Source organism: Micromys minutus, assembly GCF_963924665.1.
Source record: "Micromys minutus genome assembly, chromosome: 9".
Lineage (NCBI taxonomy): Eukaryota > Metazoa > Chordata > Mammalia > Rodentia > Muridae > Micromys > Micromys minutus.
Genome location: NC_137978.1, coordinates 54,975,805 through 54,992,049, shown reverse-complemented (window position 1 = coordinate 54,992,049; position 16,245 = coordinate 54,975,805). Strand labels below are relative to the sequence as shown.

The 16,245-nt window shown below is 45.4% G+C and overlaps 1 protein-coding gene across 1 annotated transcript in view; it reads left to right on the top strand.

Moving 5' to 3' along the window:
- Positions 1-16,245, top strand: part of DNAJC16 (DnaJ heat shock protein family (Hsp40) member C16) — a 30,192-nt gene that overhangs the window by 1,528 nt on the left and 12,419 nt on the right. The window contains exons 2-7 of the mRNA XM_080921762.1: positions 123-307; positions 4,861-4,927; positions 6,551-6,884; positions 12,741-12,925; positions 14,565-14,669; positions 15,351-15,509. Coding sequence (XP_080777888.1) covers positions 141-307; positions 4,861-4,927; positions 6,551-6,884; positions 12,741-12,925; positions 14,565-14,669; positions 15,351-15,509 — 1,017 coding nt within the window. The 5' untranslated portion in view covers positions 123-140. The remainder of the gene's footprint in view (positions 1-122; positions 308-4,860; positions 4,928-6,550; positions 6,885-12,740; positions 12,926-14,564; positions 14,670-15,350; positions 15,510-16,245) is intronic.

Here is a 16,245-nt window from a genome sequence, read left to right as displayed (position 1 = left end):
TTGACACATTCCCTTTTTTAGAAATCTTCTGCTTAGATTTCATCTGAACATCTTAATCCCTACTTAAAAAAGCTTGACCGTCCAGGTCTCTTGCACTTAAAACTGCCTCTTAATCATTTCAGCTCTGGGAAGGAAGAGAGATGGAACTGAAAAGGTTGAGCATCTCCTGGCAATTCTTGATAGTTCTGGTTCTGACCCTGCAAAGCCTGTCTGCGTTGGATTTGGACCCGTACAGAGTCCTAGGGGTCAGCCGCACAGCCAGTCAGGCTGACATTAAAAAGGCGTATAAGAAGCTCGCTCGGGAATGGTAGGTGAAAGCAAGAACGGAAGTCTAATGTCCACTAAGCAGTCAGCGGGTGCCTGCCGCCTCCGTGAGGATAACTTGTCTGTTTCTGTGTTGCATGTAGACTAGAGTATTGAGGGCCAGCTAATGGCCCATGTTCCATCCAAAGTCTGTGTTTACTTTGACATACAATTCTTCAGGAATACTACAGCTTAGAGCATTCTCATAGATACTATTAGGACATTTGATGATAAAGTAAGAAGCATCTTAAATTAAAAAAAAAAAAAAAAACAAAGTGCACATGGTACCCTACACTTGTGATCCTAGCTCTTCAGAAGTGGAGGCAGGGGGCTCACCCTTAGTTGAGGTCTGTCTGGGCTTTGTGGCAAGTTCCAGGCCCATTAGAATAGCATTTCTCAAACTGTGAGTGGCCACCCCTCTGGGAATTAAACAACCCTCTTTCAGGGGTCACCTAAGACCATCAGAAAACAGATATTTACCTTACAATTGGTAACAGTAGCCAAAGTACACAAAGTAGCAACAAAAGTAAGATGATGGTTGGGGGGCGGTGTCACACCATGAGGAGCTGTATTCAAGGATCACAGGTAGGAAGATTGAGAACCACTGGCCAGAGCAAAGAAGGAAGCCAGGTCATCAGCAGTAATGAGCCTCACCTGGGTGTTACGTAGAGGATTTCTGGCTTTTAAGCATTTTTTCTTTTGTGTGTGTGTGAGTGTGTGTGTGTAGCGGGGAGCTTCTCTGTGTAGCTCTGGCTGTTTTGGAACTCACTTCGTAGACCATACAAGCCTTGAACTCAGAGATTTGCCTGGCTCTGCTTCCCGAGTGCTGAGATGAAAGGTGTGTGCTGCCACCACCCAGCTTTTTTGTTTGGGGTTTGGGGTCTTGTTGGTTTTCTTTTAGTTACGTGTCTATCTCAAAAGACACTGCTGAGTATGCTGGAGATGGCGTTGTGGGGAGTTGGGAGTTGCCTGATGTGGGTACTGGAACTAAACCTTGGTGCTCTGGAAGAGTAGCAAGTGCTCTTAACCACTGAGCCATCTCTCCAGCCCCTAGGAGGCAATTCTTCATGGGTATAAATGCAACAGGGAACATACAGTTCTATTCTCTAAATCTCTATGCCTTAAAATGTTTAGATATGTACTTTTGGCCTCCAATTTTAAGAGATTCAAGGAGCGAGTATATTACTTTTAAAAACATCTCAAGAGAATTACCAGAACTTTTTGAGACAAAAGTCTTAGTGTGTAGCCCTGCCTGGCCTGGAACTCACTATGTAGATCAGACTAGCCCTGAACTCACAGAGATCCCCCTGCCCCTCGGGTGCTAGGTGTGCTCATGAGAGCAATCATAACTTCACGGGAAGCAGGAAGTGGTAAACTTACTTGGGGCAAACTTCTCCCAGACAGCTTCAGCCAAAGAAGGACAGACTTTAAGTAGCTGCAGAGGGAGTAGCAGCAGGACCACTATTGAATACCTACCACATGGTCACCTCCAGGTTCTTTGTGTCTCATTGTACCGGTTTGACTAGCCCTTGAAAGAGATGCTTCGGCCTGGTTTACTAATGGGAAGTCAAATTGCAGAGTTGGCAACCTGCATTGCCCCTCGTGCCCACAGTTTGTTCCCGCACCATCAGTTGGTTTCTGTTGGCACTTGACTTTGCAATCACTTTCCCATCTACACATGAGTAAAACCGAACCGGTTAGTGGTCTGGGAAGTAGTGTCAAGTTGGGCAGCCACAAAACTGCCTTACACAAAGAATCTGTAAGCTTGCATGGCTCTGGCTGACAATATTTTTTTCCTCGATGAGCAGATTTAGCTTGATTTTAAACTAATTGCAGTGAAGGTAAAAAGTATAAAGAATGTTAATGAATATTTGAGGCAATATTCGTATCCTGAGGAATCTAGAATTAGATGCTGAAAAACACCATGTCGAATAATGCATGGCCTCTTTCCAGCAATTCTCTGCCAAATTGGCTTTCAGTAATATTTCAGGTCCCTGCCTCTCTGTACTTAAAGCAAAAGGACAATCTGTGGTTGGTTCATAAATAACAGCCTTCTTTGGACAAGGTATCTAGAATGGGAGCTTAAGGATGTGGGCCTCCTGCAGTGGGCACTTGTGACCTCTATGTCTCAAGTTTTAAGAGACGTTCGGCTGTTGGCTAAATGCCCTTGTCTTCCTGTTGGAGCCTCGTAGCGTAATTCATAACCGTATAAATGAACAGTGTTGGCTTTGTGCATTGAGTTCGTGTTCACCTGCCTGTTTGTACCTTCTTCCTGGTTTCTACTGTTTTGGCCCAGGCAGTGTTTTCTCACTTGCTTCAGTCTGTGTCCCCTCTGCATGGTTTCATGGTAACATTGAAAGTGACATTAGAGCCCCACTTGACTTCCAGACTGAGGCAGAGCAGGGACTTGGACCGTATTCTGTCAGGTGCTTTCCTGAGTGAAACCATGTGATATGGCTATTTTTTTTCTGTCAGGAAATCTATATTTCTCACTGATAAATTACATCCTATCATGGATTTGCCATCAGTGTTAGCAGAGTACCAGGGCCTGCTAGGAGAAGCAGACTGGGTAAGGTGGTTTACTGCCAAAGCACATCAGTCCTGCTCACTCTTAGCTGAAAAAAATCACCTCTTTGCATCTTCAGTTTTATTTCTTTAGAGGTCACACCATAGTCAGTTGAGCCCATACACAGTACTTTCTTCACTTTGAAGTGGAAAGTTGCAGCTCGTGAATCCAGATCGTTCCCTGGACACAGCATGATGGTCCTCACCTAGAGCTGAACTTCTCTTCTCCTGGTACTTGCAACTTGGAGAGCCTCCTTGTCAGCTCAGACTGTTGATACCTCCTGAGTTCTCAGCTAATCTGTTCTACCTAGCTGCCACTGCCTTGGTCTCCTGTGATGTCCCTCCTCCCTCCCTGCTAAATCATCCTCTGCAGGTGTGCACGCCGTAGCCACTCATCCTCTAACCTGAGTTTGAATGGTAAAGGCTCTTATTTTAGTCAGTCAGAAGCCCACTTTGGGCCGCCATCCCTTTCCTTGAGTCCTGTTGTATTTGGTGTGTATGCCTACCTGACATTTGTTTTTACCCTTACTGACATTTATGGCAAGGACTCAGTGGTTAAGGGCAGGTGGTAGGTATCCAGTTCAAGTCATTTGAAGTTCCTTGTTTGGGGATAAAACCCACTCAGACATCCCTGCTTCGATGAGTTTAGTGACGGGTAGACTTTTTTTTTTTTTTTATTTCAGTGTGTATTTAGTGTGTTGTCTGTCTTCTATGTTTCCCTGTGAATTGTTTTTCTTCCCAGAGTGTTTGCTAGAAGAAATTTCATAAGGTTAGCATAAGTGATTATATGAAGTGTGAGTGGGGGGAGGCTCGGTGGCGTACACCTTTAGTCCCAGTACTCTGGGGACAGAAGCAGGTGGATCTCTGTGAGTTTGAGGCCAGCTTCATCCACAAAGAGAGTTTCAGGACGTCCAGGGCTACACAGGACCTGCCTCAAAAGAACAGCAAAGAATAAATGTGGCTGGGCCTGGTAAAACAGGCCTGTGAAACCCAGCTCTCACAATGCCGAGGCAGGAGGATAAAGAGTTTGAAGCTAGCCTCAGCTATATACTGAGCTTCTGTGTCAGACAGTCACAGTCTCTTCATACCATGACCCTTGAAAGTCTTTGTGGAAATCTGCTTTTAATCTTAGGGGGCAGCAAGGAAGCAAACGGGGTTCATCCCTGCTCTCCAGAAACTTCCAGAACTGCCAGTGGGAGAAGGTGTAGACCTGTAGTTCCACACTTTGAGGTAGAAGCAGGAAGCTCTGGAGTTTAAAGCCAGCCCTGAGTACCTGAGACCCAGTCTCAAAAAACGAGGTTTTAGTTTCCAAAGATAACATGACTATAAACATGAAAAAATGTAGAATAAAATGCTTCCTGTGGAAACAGCAAGGGCCAACTAGTTGTGAGACTAGCTAAAATAACCTTGCACGGACTCTCAGCTTACGCACAGCCTTGAAATCGTTACCCACATGTAGGGAAAAGTAGCCAGTCAGAGGCAGAGTGGAGTCAGTGGGGCAGGGGCAGAAACTGGGTTCTGATCTGAGAGTGAGCAGCAGGCATGAGACATGTGTCCATTACCTCATGATGCAGCTTTGCCTACACCCACTGCCTGCGTTCAGGAAAACAAAACAACCTGACACCGGGAGGGAGCACTCCTGCCCAGGGACAGCATGAATAACTGATTTAGCCTTGAGCCAGATTGAGTCATGCTTAGAAGGATGATGAAGACGCACATGTGTCACCCCTCCTCAGTAGGATGCTAAGGCGTTCTCTGATGCTTGGACGTGTGCCCAGCTGGAGCATCTTGACAGGAGATGGCCTGTGTTGCAGTTCAGTTTTGTTTTATAGTCGTGTGAAGCAACTGATCGTTTATACCACTTATTTTGGGAAACAGTCCTAACCAAACAGCCTTCTCTTCACTTCTGATGTTGAGAGCTATGTGTTTAAGGTTATAAAATAAAAAATGTATATAACAAAATCTTCTCACTGCCTTCCGTCTGTGTTTCAGGCATCCTGACAAAAACAAAGACCCTGGAGCAGAGGACAAGTTCATTCAGATCAGCAAGGCTTATGAGGTACCGTGCCAGCCACTTCAGTACCTCCATTAGCTCCTAGAAAATGGGATGGAGGGGCTGGGAGATAGCTCAGCACCTCAGCCATTCAAGCAGGAGATGCACTGCTCAGATCTGCAGAACCCACACAAATGCCACCTACAACACCAGTGCTCACAAGACTGAGAAAGTCCTCCCAGGTCACACTGCCTAGCTAGGCCAGCCTTATCTGAGAGCTCCCAGTGAAGTTGAGGGACTCTGTCTCAAAGAATAAGGTGGAGGGTGACTGAGCCAACTTGGCCTCAGGCCTCCACAGACTGTGAGCTCACACACATACAAACAGAAATACAGATGCATACACAAAGCAAAAGAAAGAGACCTCAGGCCAGATTTGATGAGCTCTGTATCATCGCCCCAGCAGAGCATCCTCCACAGGCACCCCCAGTTTTCTCATAATGTTAGAGAAAATATCTCTGCTCCCTCCAACATGTGCAAGTGCCTGAAGTAGGTGGAGCTCCTGGAAAACCCAGCCCACTCTGAGTGCTTCAATAAGAACTTCAAACTTACCCAGACAGATGTCGGTTCTGACTGTAGAGACTCAGGTAAAAGAATGTCACAGCAATTTGCCTGGTTACACAAGGTTACCAATAACTAAAACACAAGATTTTTGCTAAGTCTCTCCAACATGTCAGCTTAAGTAGCACGGCCTAGAATACACATAAGCAGCGGGGCCCTGGCTGCCTGATTTGTTAGGGAAATGGGTTTTGGCAGACAGTGACTCATCACCCTAAAAAGATTATTGAATTTTAGTCTTCAAAGCTAGATTTCAATAAAGCAGAGTCGGTGGTGAGATGGCTCACTGGGCAAGGGCACCTGCTAACCAGCCCAAAGATGGAAGGAGAGAACTGACTCCTACAAGGTGTCCTGTGACCTCCACACCTGTTCTGGCACACATGAAACAAACATAAAAGTGAAGCTGACATCAGCTCATGCATAAGACCCTAAACTACACGTTGGTTACTTTTTGATGTTCATTGTTACCATACCTTGGTCCAAATGATTCTAACTCCAGTGGTGTGACCATGGTCATGTTCTATGGTAGATCCTGGTGATGTCATATGTAAGGTCCTCTCTGGTGTTTACTGGGATGGTTGACAGCTTTAACATCAACATAAGGGTGAAGATCTAACCAAATGAGCTCTGGGAGTTTTAATGTTTCTGTTAGAGGGTTTGAGATGAACTTATTCACTCTGTGTCTGTGTGAATTTTCTGGGCTTACATAGGCCACAGCATTCATGTAGAGGTCAGAGGAAAACTTGCAAGAGTTGGCTCTCTCCTGCCATGTGGATTCTAGGAATGGTCAGATCAAAGTCAGTCTCTCCTTTCCTTCTTCCCCACACCTCCAACCTTGCTGGAGGTTGAACCTAGCATCCCTACTACACGTTTCTGAGAAAGGTACTTCCATCTTTCAGGTTGCTTACAGGAAATCCATTTGGGGCTGGGGTGTGGCTCGGTGGTAAGGGTTTGCCAAGTGTGCACAAGGCCTGGCTTCAGTCCTCAGTCCTGAAAGAAGAGATTGAGGAAGGAGTTTCCTTCGGTAAGCCACTACCTTGCCCTTTGGACTCCTTCTCTTCTTCTTCCTTTCAGATTCTGTCCAATGAGGAAAAGAGGACAAACTATGACCACTATGGTGATGCGGGTGAGAACCAGGGCTACCAGAAGCAGCAGCGCGAGTACCGCTTCCGCCATTTCCACGAGAACTTCTACTTTGATGAGTCCTTTTTTCACTTCCCTTTTAATTCGGAGCGGCGGGACTCGATCGATGAGAAGTACTTGTTGCACTTTTCACACTATGTGAATGAAGTGGTTCCCGACAGCTTCAAAAAACCTTACCTCATTAAGGTCACGTCGGATTGGTGCTTCAGCTGTGTCCACATTGAGCCTGTCTGGAAAGAAGTGGTCCAGGAACTGGAAGGACTGGGTAAGGCGTTTCCATTAGGACACATTTAGACAGAAGGTGACCCTTTCTTTCTTTTTAAGATTTATGTGTTTTATGTATATGAGTGTTCACTCACATGTATGTACACACGCTGCATTGCAAGCAGTGCCCATGGAGACCAGAAGAGGGCACTAGAGCTCAAGGACTGGCGTTGGAGGTTCTGGTCTGCTCTATGGGCTCCGGGAGCTGAGCCCAGGTCTTCCTTAAGAGCAGCAAATGCTCTTTCAACCACAGAGGCACCTCTCCAGCCTGTGATGGGGCACTGCAGAAAGGGAGCAATCCATGTGTTTCCTTTTCCCAAGTCCATAGGGATTGATTTTCAAGGGGTGTTTATGGAGGGAAGAGGTAAATTAAGCTACCTTTTCTTGCCTTTTTAAATATATATGAGCATTTTGCCTATATGTCTGTCTGTACACCATTCAGGTCAGAAGAGGGTATAGGATCCCCTGGAACTGGAGTTACAGATAATCGTGAGCTCCATGTGGGTCTTGGGAATCAAACCCAGATCCTCTGCAAGAGCAAGAAATGCTTTTACCCACTGAGCCGTCTCTCCAGACTCTACTTTTTCAAAAGCATATACCAGTTTTACTGGCTCTTTTCTAAGTTCTCTGAAAAAAGTAGACTTCTGGAAATGGTTGGGCCATTTGTTCCAAATATATCTTTGGTGTGCTATGCAGAACACGAGGGTACTCGGCTTTAGCCAAATACGTCCCTGAACCTAGATACAGATGCTCTTGGAAGAAGTTCCAGTCGGTGTAGCAAAGGCAATAGGAAGCTGTTACTCTCGGTGTATAATGCTCAAGGGGAGTGGAGATGAGGCGGAAGTCACTGACATCATAGTCTCTTGGTATGAAGCATACCTATGTCTTAGTGTGCAGGGAAAATGATCTGGGAGCAGTACGATGTGAACCGCTGCACTTTAGGACCAAGGGCCACACCACATCTCATAGCTTACTTTTTATGTTGCACATATGTATGCATGTGAGCACACAGCCAGCACACATGGGGGTCAGAGGTTGACTTTGTTCTCTTCTTCCACCTGTGTTTTCTGGGCATGAAACTCTGATCATCAGGTTGGCAGCAAAAGTCAGAAAGGTGTGAACACAGAGGAGGTACCACAAGGAAAGAGATGCAGCAGTCACCAGGAGCTGGAAAGGGTTTAGATGGCCTTTCCCTGCAGCTGACAAAGGAAACCAGCCCTGTTGACACCATGACTCAGCCCAGGATAAGGACTGGACTCCTTGTCTCTGGACCTTTAAGATGAGATGTTGGCATGGTGTGTAGTGATCTATTACCATAGCCAAAGAACCCATCACTCCTGTCAGAAGGAACCTGAGTTCAGGGATAAAGGAGGGTCATGAAGGACTCCCTGGGACCAGTGGGATGAGAGTCTGAGAGACCACAAACTGCTGGTTGGAAAGGAGGGGAATTTGAACTCAGGCCTTGATTGTCTCCTGTCTCTGTTTTTGTGATTTTTTTTTTTTTTTTTTTTTTTTTTTTTTTTTTTTTTTTTTGTAGTAATGAAACAAGATTTGTCTGTGTAGCCCTGGGCTGTCCTGAAACTTGCTATCTAGATCAGACTGGCCTCAGACTCACAGAAATCTGCCTGCTTCTGCCTCCCAAGTACTAGGATGAAAGTGTGTGCTACCACACCCAGCAAAGCTGTCCTTTATCTCCAAATTTATTCTATAGGATACTCATGGAGATGCATGTGTGTATACATACACCAACAACTACATAACAATATGTGGAAAGCTTTAAAGAAAGACCTCTAGCATTCTCATGTACACCTCACAGTATACATATCTGGGTGCCATGACATATGCCATGATGGAGTGCAGAGGCAGGTGGGTCCCAAGGCTGGCTGGCTATCCAGTCAGCAGGTTCTAAGCCAAGAGAGGAACACTGACTCCAAAACTAAGATGCATGGCACCTGATGAATGGCATAGGGTTGACCTCTGCCCTCCATATGCACACACACACACACACAGAAGTAGAGTGTTAAAGTATCAAATCTGCACAGCTTTATTGTGTAAGAAGAATTGGTTAGCTGGGTGGTGGTGGTTCACACCTTTAATCCAGGCACACAGGAGACAGAGGCAGACAAAGCTCTGTGAGTTCAAGGCCAGCCTAGTCTACAGAGAGAGTTCCAGGACAGCCAGGGCTGTTACACAGAGAAACACTGTCTTGAGAAAAAAAAAAAAAATGAAAGAAAAAGAAGAAAGAATAAAAATTGGTTAAATAGCCCAATGGCCCACTTTGATTGAGCACCTATTAAGTGCCCAGCTCTATTCTGATGCTGGCAATACACCAGGACTCCTCTCTTCCTTGGAGCCTCCATTCTAGAAGGGGGAGGTCTATAAATACAGAGCAGAAAGGTTTGTATGTGCTGTGCTAGAGGATGAGAAGCAGCCACGGGGTGCTCCTGAGTGGTAGCATGTGCTCAGTGTGCTCACCTTGAATACAGTCCACTGGGACCACTGTGCAAGCAGTAATCTGTGGAAAAACAAGGTGAGCGTCAGGGAATGCAGTACATGGGAGCACAGCTTTAATACGGGCTGAGGTGAGCCTCCCAAGAACTTGATGTCAGTGAAGGTTACACAGGCGCCAGTGGGCCAAGGCCAAGACCCCAAAGCAGGACCATCCTTGCATCGTTCCAGATGACCAAGAATGCTGGGGCTGGAGCAGGCTAAGCAGGAGGAGCAAGAAAGCGGGATAAATAAGAGCAGGGCCACATCAGAGACTGGTTGTCCTTCTTGAAGATCGTGGTTTCATCCCAAGTGGGGTGATCCCTTTAGAAGGAACAATCTGAGGTGCACTCCTGTGTGTGGTTCTGGCTCCTGGGGAGCCATAGGAATGAGGATGAGGGTGTTGGGGGTTATCCTTGGCTACATAGTGAGGTGAGTGCAGGAGGAAGAGGGCTCAGTGGGAAAGCTGCTGCAATGGCATCTTCTGAAGAGAGAAGCAGGAAGCTTGCTGGCAGATTGCATGTGGGTGTGCGGGACAAGAGAGGGGTGGCTGTGTCGTTTGCACGGTGTAATGGGAGGCGTGGAGCTGCCTTTTTTGGAGTGACAAAGGCAGCATTAGAGCTTTCGTGGGAGGAGGCTAGGAGTTCAGTGTCAGGAGCTTGACACTTTCAAGCCTACCAGACACCAAAAAATTCTCCGTGTTGGCTGTCAGTCTTGCGCTCAGGGCAGTAGCTGGCCCTGCAGACATACCAGTTAAAAGAAAGTACAAGAGAGGACTTGGTATTAAGTGAAAATGAAATTTCAGGTGACCCACTTTACCGCGTGTGCCCTTGTGCACAAACACACAAGGGGTGACCATGGAGACTGAGCTAACCACAGAGCCCGACCATACGTGGGCTCTTGAGTGGTGCTAACTGGAGGTGCTCACTTTAACAATGTTTCTTTATTCATTTTGTAGGTGTGTGTGCTTGTGTTTATCATCAAAGCTCGTGTGTGGAGGTCAGAGAATGAGTTTTGGGAATTCTTGTTTCACACCTACTTTTTTTTAATTTTTAAAAATATTTATGGGGCTGGAGAGGTGGCTCAGCAGTTAAGAGCACTGACTGCCCTTCCAAAGGTCCTAAGTTCAATTCCCAGTAACCATATGGTGGCTCCCAACCATCTGTAATGGGATCTGATGATCTCTTCTAGTGTGACTGAGAACAGCTACAGTGTGCTCATATAAAATAAATCAATCTTTAAAAATAAAATATTTATTTATTATATATAAGTATACTGTAGCTTTCTTCAGGCACACCAGAACTCGGGATTTGAACTTGGGACATCTGGAAGAACAGTCAGTGCTCTCAACCACTGAGCCATCTCTCCAGCTCTCACACCTAGTTTTAAGGCAAGGTCTCTCTCAGTTCTGCCATGCTCTGTATGTAAGGCTAGCTGGCCCACGGGTGTCTGGGTGATTCTTTGCCTCCCATCTCTGCACGGAAACACTGAGGTTACAGATGAACACTCGAATCTGAACTCCAGTCTTCAGGCTTGTGTAGCAAGCTTTTTACCCACTGACTAAGCCGTCTGTCTCCTAGTCCCTTCCTGTGCTCGGTAAAGAATTTGTAACCATGCTGACAGTACACACTTTCAGTCCCAGCACTCAGGAGGCAAGGGCAGGTAGATCTCTGTCAGTTTGAGGCCAGCTTGGGCTATATTATAAAATTTCAGGCCAGCCAAGGTTGTAAAGTGAGGTCCTGTCTCAACAAAAAGAAAGTAGAAGAAGAGGAGGAGGAAGAGAAAGAGAAAATAAAAGAAAAAAGTTGTAGTTTTAGAGTTCTTTTAAATTATAATTCTTTATGTGGATGGGTATTTTTGTTTGAGACAGGTTGTGATGTTTTGAGTAAGAATACCACCCATAGGCTTATAGATACTTGAATGCTTAGTCATGAGAGTATCGTACGTGAAAACGGCTAAGAGGTACGGCCTTGTTAGAGTAGGTGTGGTTTTGTTGGAGGAAGTCTGTTACTGGGGTGTGGAGGTCTCAGAAGCCCAAGCCAGGCCCAGTGGCTCTCTCTTCCTGCTGCCTCCAGACTCAAATATAAAACTCTCAGCCACTTCCCAGCATTACTTCTGTCTGCTGCTGCCATGAGCCTGCGGTGATCACTGTGGACTAACCTGAAACTGTAAGCCAGCCTTGATTGAATCCTTTCTTTCATAAGAGTTGCTGTGGTCTCTTCATAGCAGTAGGACAGTGACTAAGACAGAGTTTCTCTCTGTAGCCTTGATTGGCACGGAACTTGCTATGTAGACCCGGATGGCCTCAAACTTGTGGAGCTCTACCTACCTCTGCCTCCTAGTTCTGGGATTAAAGGTTTGTGCCATCGTGCCTCGTCCTGAGGTACAGCTCTGCACCACGTATCTGCCTGGTTCCTGCGAAGGCCGGAGAGGATGGATGTCTGAGCCTCCAGAAATGGAGTTAGTTATAGATACCTGTGTGTCCCAGTGGAGCCAGTGCTCTTAACTCCTAACCATCTCTCCAGCCCCCAACATTGTATTTGATTTTATTTTATTGTGTGTTGTTGTTTATAGGGTTGTTGGACGGGATACACATACAACAGCAAGCATGTGTAGGTCAGCAGACAGCTCTGTAGAGCTGACTCTCTTCTTCCACATCTCCATGAAATCCAGGGGTCAAAGCCAGTGATCCATCCTGTACAGCAAGCACATTTACTCACTGAGCCATCTCCTGAGTCCAACATTTGTATCTCTCAGTATGTCAGTAAAGTATTATAAGTCTATAAGGGAGATGTGTTCTCGAGGGTGAGACAAGTCTTTCTCACCCTTGATGTGTGTTGAAAAGTCATAGGCCATGGTGCTGGTAGGCTTTGGTCACTGAGGCATTGGCCTCTTGGTTATTCATACATGTTTGTTTATGGGCAGGAACACGGTGTACAGGTTGCTCTCTTCTTGCATTTACTGTGTGTATGTGTATGTGTGTGTGTGTGTGTGTACACCAAGAAAGTGTACAAAGGTCAGTAGACAACCTGTCAGAGTCGGTTTTCTCTTTTATATCTTGAGAGTTCCAGGGATGGACCTCAGGGTTAACAGCAGCTCCTTTACCCACCATACCCTCTCTCTGGCCCTCTTTTTTATTCTTCATGACCTGCTCTCAAAATTAGGAATTATGGGCTTAAGAGATAATTAGGTTTGCAAATATTTATAAATATTACCAAGTTACTCCATAGAAAAACTGGCCAGTTTAGAATTCTAACAGTACAAGACAGCTAAGCAAGCTATTAGAAAAAAAATAAAAATTCATTCCAACCAGCTGGGTTTCATTTTCCACTTCAGAAGAGGCTTCATGGAACTCTTCCATGCTTTGCAGGTGTGGGGATTGGTGTTGTCCATGCTGGGTACGAAAGACGCCTGGCCCATCACCTGGGAGCACACAGCACCCCCTCCATCCTAGGGATCATCAACGGGAAGATCTCCTTCTTTCACAACGCAGTGGTTCACGAGAACCTACGGCAGTTTGTGGAGAGTCTTCTTCCAGGAAACTTGGTGGAGAAGGTGAGTGTCCCCTGAGATTGGGGCTGCCAACTGGAACCTCCCAGTCTTTGCTCTGAGCAGCCAAGACACTACCATTTCAGTACACCAAGTAATGCAAGAAGCCTGAGGACACTGGCGACTGAGGCAGGATAGAGCTGGAAAGAGCTCACTGCCATTAAGAACCAATCACAGGTTTTAGACATCACAGGAACCTGATCTGAAGCCACAGTCCTAGTTCCTAAACAACAACGAAGTTAGATCACACGATAGAATTTATGACTCATGCATTTGTTCATATGTATTGGTTTGTCCTGTGAAAATATGAAAATCGGGCTGGAGAGATGGTTCAGTGGTTAAGAGCACTGACTGACCTCTTCCAGAGGTCCTGAGTTCAATTTCCAGCAACCACATGATGGCTCACAACCATCTATAATGGGATCCAATACCCTCTTCTGGTGTGTCTGAAGACAACAACAGTGTGCTCACATACATAAAATAAATAAATACTTAAAAAAGAAGAAAGTATGAAAATCAGATTACATTGAGAAAAATTAATTACATTTAGATTTTACATTTTTAAGTATATATGAAGTATGTATAATCATATCTACCAAACCCACCAGATTCATTAAACAGGTATTATTTTTGGAACTTTAAGAGCTTAGTGAGAAGCGGCCATGATGGCGCACCCCTTGCATCCCAGCACTCAGGAGGCAGAAGAAAGTGGATCTCTGTGAGTTTGAAGTTAGCCAGGACCATGTGGAGAGAGTTTGTCTTAAAAACAGCACGACAAGTAAAAGCTCATTGAGGCTGGAGAGCTGGCTCAGCAGGTAAAGATGCTTGCTGCCAAGCTTGACAACCTGAGTGTGACGAGAGCCAGCTCCTGAGAGTTGTCCTCTGACCCACACCTGCACACATAGCTCATACCTATACATGTACACCAAACAAATGATGTAGTGTTGTTGTTGTTGAAGACTCAGGTCCTCTTGGATAAGAGCAGCACACACCCTTACCCACGGCACCTGTCTAACCCGACTTAGACCATGTTTACAGAGCAAGTGCTACATGGCTTCTAGTCAGTAATTCTTTCACACAGGATGATAATTTTAATCTGTCAGCATTTATAAACCGATGACATGTGTGTCACCATTCTTCTAATGGCTTTGTCAAAATAAGACAGATTATAGGCCAAGGCCAGCAGACAGATCTCAGTAAGTGCAAGGCCCGCCTGGTCTGCTTAGCAAGTTCTAGTCCAGCCAGGACTAAATAGACCCTTTCTCAAAAAAGGCAAAAATATTAATTGTCTGCATTTTTGGTTTTTACAAACAACCTCTTTATATTACTTAACTTATCTCCTGACAGAAGTATAAGAGTTGTTGAGAATTAAATATTGTGGTTGAAGAGACACCTCAGCAGTTAAGAACACTGGCTACTCTTCCAGAAGGCCTGGAAGTTTCCAGCACCTATATGGCAGCTCACAACCATCATAGCTCTGGTTCCAGGGAATTTAATACCTTCTTCTGACCTTTGTGAGCACCTGTCATATGTGTAGTGCACATACATACATACATATAAGCAAAACATTCATGCACAAAATAAAAATGAATAAAGTGTTCTTTAAAATTATATTTTGCAACTAACCTTCTATTTCCAACTTAAGGTCACAAATAAAAATTATGTGCGCTTCCTCTCTGGCTGGCAGCAGGAGAATAAGCCGCGCGCTCTCCTGTTCGGCCAGACACCGGCAGCACCGCTGCTCTACAAGGTAACGCATGTGTGGAGTGGTTTCCATTTTCCTGGTGGGGTGCCAGCTCTGCGTCAGAGCCCATGACCTGTTTGTCTTTTGTATGATTACATATATGAGCATCTTTGATTTAAAAATCCCAAATCAGAAAACTTCTGACCATGAGTGCCTCACCACATCAGGGAATTCCACCCCTGACCTCATGTGACAGGTCACAGTCGAGACATAGAATCCCTGAAATGGACACTATCACGTTTACACTGTGTGTATGAGGTGCATGTGAAACATACAGATTTTATGTTTAAATTTGGTCCTGTCCCCAAGAGTATTTCATTATGGATATGCTAAGATTCCAAATTCTGGAAAAGGCTGAACCATTCTGGTTGCAATGTTTCAGAAAAGGCTACTCTGCCTGGGCTGGAATAGACATGGACATACACACACACACACACAGAGACACACATGGACCCAGGCAAAATTTCTTGATAATGTTTTATCTCTTGAGAAAATTAGATGTGTTTGCCCTTGCTCAGTTTTTATGCCATTAGAATTCCTGGAGCAGATGTTTGAGGGTAAGCCAGACTCACGGGGCTCCATAAGATGACAGTGTATCCCAGCCACTGACATTAGTGGGTCCCACTTGGTCCGTAAGCTGGAGGCCAAGCTGTCCATCTCACTTCCTCCCTCCTGTCTCCCTCGAAGTTGACAGCCTTCGCATACAGAGATTATGTGTCATTTGGATATGTGTACCTGGGCGTGAGAGGTGTGGAAGAGATGACCAAGCAGTACAACATCAACATCTATGCCCCCACCATGCTGATCTTCAAAGAGCACATCAACAAGCCTGCTGATGTGATCCAGGTATGGGAGTCACCTCAGGCCAACACGCTCTGTTTTTTACCCCAGCCTTCACAGAAATAAGCAGCAGCGCTGAACTAGAAATAAAGCTCTGGAAGGGTCAGGAGCTCAGCTACACTCGAGTCTGTGGTTAGCCTAAACTGCACTAAGACTTTTTCTCTAATGATGAAGAAGGAAAGATAGGGAGGGACCAAGATGACTCAGTGGGTGAAAGTACTTGCTACCTAGTCTGACCCTTGACCTTTGACCCCTGATCCCTGAGTTCCATTTCTGGAACCCACGTGAAAGAAGGAGAAAACCAACTGCTAAGGGTCATTCTTGTCCTGAGTGTGCTCAGGCACACACATGTACACTCATGAATGAGAGAGAGAGGGAGGGAGGGAGAGAGAGAGAGAGAGAGAGAGAGAGAATTGATCAAAACAGCTGAATAAAGGGAGAAACTCACTTAGCATTTCTTCTTACTGATGTACTAAATTTTGTTGATTTGTTTTTATCTGACACAATAGTGTTTTGCTTACAAAACAAAATAGCCTCAGATGTACATGCCTGGAATTCTAGTACTCTCAAGGCCAAAGCAGGAGAATCTGGGTTTGAGAGAAGAGTTATTTGTTGACTTTTGGGTTTTTTTTTTTTTTTTTTTTTTTAGACAAGGTCTCATTCGATATATAAACTAGGCTGACCAGAAACTCCCAGAGATCTGCCTGCCTCTGCCTCCTCAGTGCTGGGATTAAAGGTGTGC